General features: G+C 26.5%; 1 protein-coding gene across 1 annotated transcript; it reads left to right on the forward strand.

Annotated features, from left to right (window-relative positions):
• Window positions 1–27: 27 nt before the first annotated feature.
• Window positions 28–2,368, forward strand: LOC108748996 (WD repeat-containing protein 24 homolog; the record flags this gene model as incomplete). The annotated part of the gene is made up of 3 exons (XM_018487475.1): window positions 28–231; window positions 947–1,169; window positions 1,869–2,368. Coding segments are annotated over 3 exons (927 nt in total), but the record flags the coding sequence as incomplete, so codon positions are not given.
• Between the last annotated feature and the right edge of the window lie 688 nt (window positions 2,369–3,056).

Below are 3,056 nucleotides of genomic sequence, written 5' to 3' on the forward strand. Positions count from 1 at the left end.
ATATATATATATATATATATCTCTCTTTCAAAGGAACAGAATGTAGACTGTGATGATGCAAATTCGAGTAACAATTCACTGAGAAGAAAATTATTTGCTTGTCAAGACGAGAGTACTGACAATGATAACGACAGTTTCACGTCATTATCACCGGTAAAAACAAGTAAATCTATGGTGTTAGTGTGCAGCCCTCCTCAAAGTGGTATGTTTGTTCACGGTACTCCATTAAAGGTATGTGATGATTTATACAAAATATGGTTTAGATAATTTTTGTATATAATAATAGTAAAGGGGAATTTTTTTTATTTAAACTGTGGAATGTGATTTTGATCTTCAAACAATTTTAATTTGTTGGGAAAGTATTAAAATTAATATACGAAGTTATTAAATATATAAGAAGTTATTATTATAAGTGTGTAAAGAAAAATATAAAATTGAAGTAAAATAGAAGATTTCTGATAGATATTGAACATTTAAGAAAGATGAATTTTAGACAAAATCTAATGTAGCCCGATAATATCATATCTGTAATTATCATTACAGTGGGAGAGCAATATCCATGATTTAAAATCTCATTAATATATACTCTATTTTTAAATTTTTTTTTTTTAATTTTTTTTATCAAGCAGAATATGAACGACTAGAGATGAGAGCATTTTTACTAGCAGGAAAACATGAATTAATATATTCGTGAAACTCAATAATAATAATTTATGATACTAGCTTCATATGCTGATTTTAATACTTTGTGACAAATTAAAATTTCTTAAAAGTCAGAATCAATTTCTATAGTTGAAAAACTACAAAAAACATACTATATTTATTTGCCACTTTAAGAGCCAAAATCGTTATCTTTTTAACATCCTCTTTTACATCTTATTGTCAGTAAATAAGATCAATTATAGCATATACGTATCGATGAAATTAATAAAATAATATATTTTAGATGCTGCTACAAACTAGACGGCAAAGCAATAGCTCCTCCGTACTATCTGAAAATTTATCGCCTAATATCTCACCAATACATAACGCAGAAAACAATAAGTTGTACAAAAGAATTGAACATTGCTCTAGTTTGGCTACTCGACTAAATTTCGTGACAGATATGGACATAAACGATGCAGCCGAGAGAAAAAGTTCAAGTTCGATTAATGACCATCATTCGTTAGGTAAATTTGCTTTCTGTTTTAGCTTAATTTTTTAATACATTCTGTTGATCTTTATTTTTATCTTCGCTTGAAACTTCTTTAGAAAAGAAGTTAGCTTTATTGTTTTAATAAAATGGGAAGGATAGTTTTCCCATTGTTATGATAAGGAAAATGCATGCATTCGTCTGCAACATATGTCATAGTTAAAATTCTAAAGAATTTAGTTAAATAAGTGAATATATAGTGTCCCAAAATTCGCGCATTCGAAGTACATATGATACTTTATGATAAAACAAACAATTTTTTCCTTTAATAAAATTGTCCGATAAATGATTTTTGCGCTTAAATAATTTTGTTAACTTCAACCTGCTCTCCTGCAAAAACTATTTATCGGATGTAATTTGTTAAAGAAAAAAGTTGTTTTTTATAAAACGGACAACTTTTTTCTATAGTAAAATTACATTCGATAAATAATTTTTGCGTTTACTGCAAAAGGAAAAAGTTGTTTGTTTTAGCATGAAGTATCGTGTCCTGTACTCCGAATGCGTGAATTTTGGGACACCTTGTAGAAAAATTAGATCTAAACATATAATTATATGACTTTATGGAGAATAAATTTTAGATATTTATTAGATCATTTTTCGTGTTAAAATATTTAGTATTAATGTCTGTTGCAGACAAAACAAAACGTAATAGTACTATGTTGAAAATGTATTTTAGATATGTCTGATAGCGAAAATGACGTGAAATGTACCGAAGAAAATGGTAAATGGATAATTATAAATAACGATAGAACAAATGCATGTGATTCTGTTAACATGGAGGAAACAAAGAGTATAAATTCACCTGATAATACTGTGCACTCTAACGGTGTCGTACTTAATGATAAAGAATATAATAATGAGATTAGTTTAAAAATTGCATCGGAAGTTACAAGTTTCTCGCGCAAAAGTCACAAACAGAGTAATATAATGTCCGGTGCTTTCGAGCAGCAAAGTATCTCAAATTCTATTCAAGACACTGGTTACCAAACTTGTAGCATGAATAGCATGATGCACACAATAGATAGTTACAATACTTCCATGAGCCAAAAAACTCTTTGGAATGAAAGGATATTGACGTCCAGGGATATTGCTCAATTATCTTGGAAAGAAAATATGACGAACGTATTTAGTTCTACACCTTCCAAATATAATAAAGAAAGAGAAAGTGGAACTTAAAAGTAGTTATAAAAATCAATTCATAGAAAAAATTCTCAAAAAAATGCTCAGTTAGATCACAATATTTAACTTATGACTATCACAAAAATAGTGAAATGTGCATGCGTTTTTATAATAAATGTATGTTTTGTCTCTTATATAGTCAATTAAATTAAATGATTCTTTGACCGATCACATCTCAATGTGATATAGCTAATGTTATCTTTTTCACATATTGAATTGATGTTTTCAAATAATTTAATCTAATTGAATTTGATCTAAATAATTAATATCATAGGTATTACTCTAAATTTTAATGTATAGGTCTCAATATATTTATTATATAAATATCTTTTTATCAATATTATGTTATATTCTTAATGTTTGTTTTATTCTATCAAAATATTTTATTGTAACATTCCAAAATTATTTCTAAAAAACGCATTATTTTTTAAAAATATATATACTTATAAAATCATTTTTTAAATTGTATGATCAACATTAACATATTGCTGTATATTCCTAGTAATTAATTGTACCATATAGATATATGTATATTAAAATATGCCATATTATTTCTATGTAGAATAAGAAATGTTGAATAAAATAATCAACAAATTTTGTTGTTTTCTTCATTTGTTTCATTAGATAAAATTTTCTTGTAGTTACAGCCTAAAATATTAAATATACTCAAGATATATATATAAGC

This window comes from Trachymyrmex septentrionalis, unplaced genomic scaffold (genome assembly GCF_001594115.1).
Source record: "Trachymyrmex septentrionalis isolate Tsep2-gDNA-1 unplaced genomic scaffold, Tsep1.0 scaffold11, whole genome shotgun sequence".
In the NCBI taxonomy this organism is placed as follows: Eukaryota; Metazoa; Arthropoda; class Insecta; order Hymenoptera; family Formicidae; genus Trachymyrmex; species Trachymyrmex septentrionalis.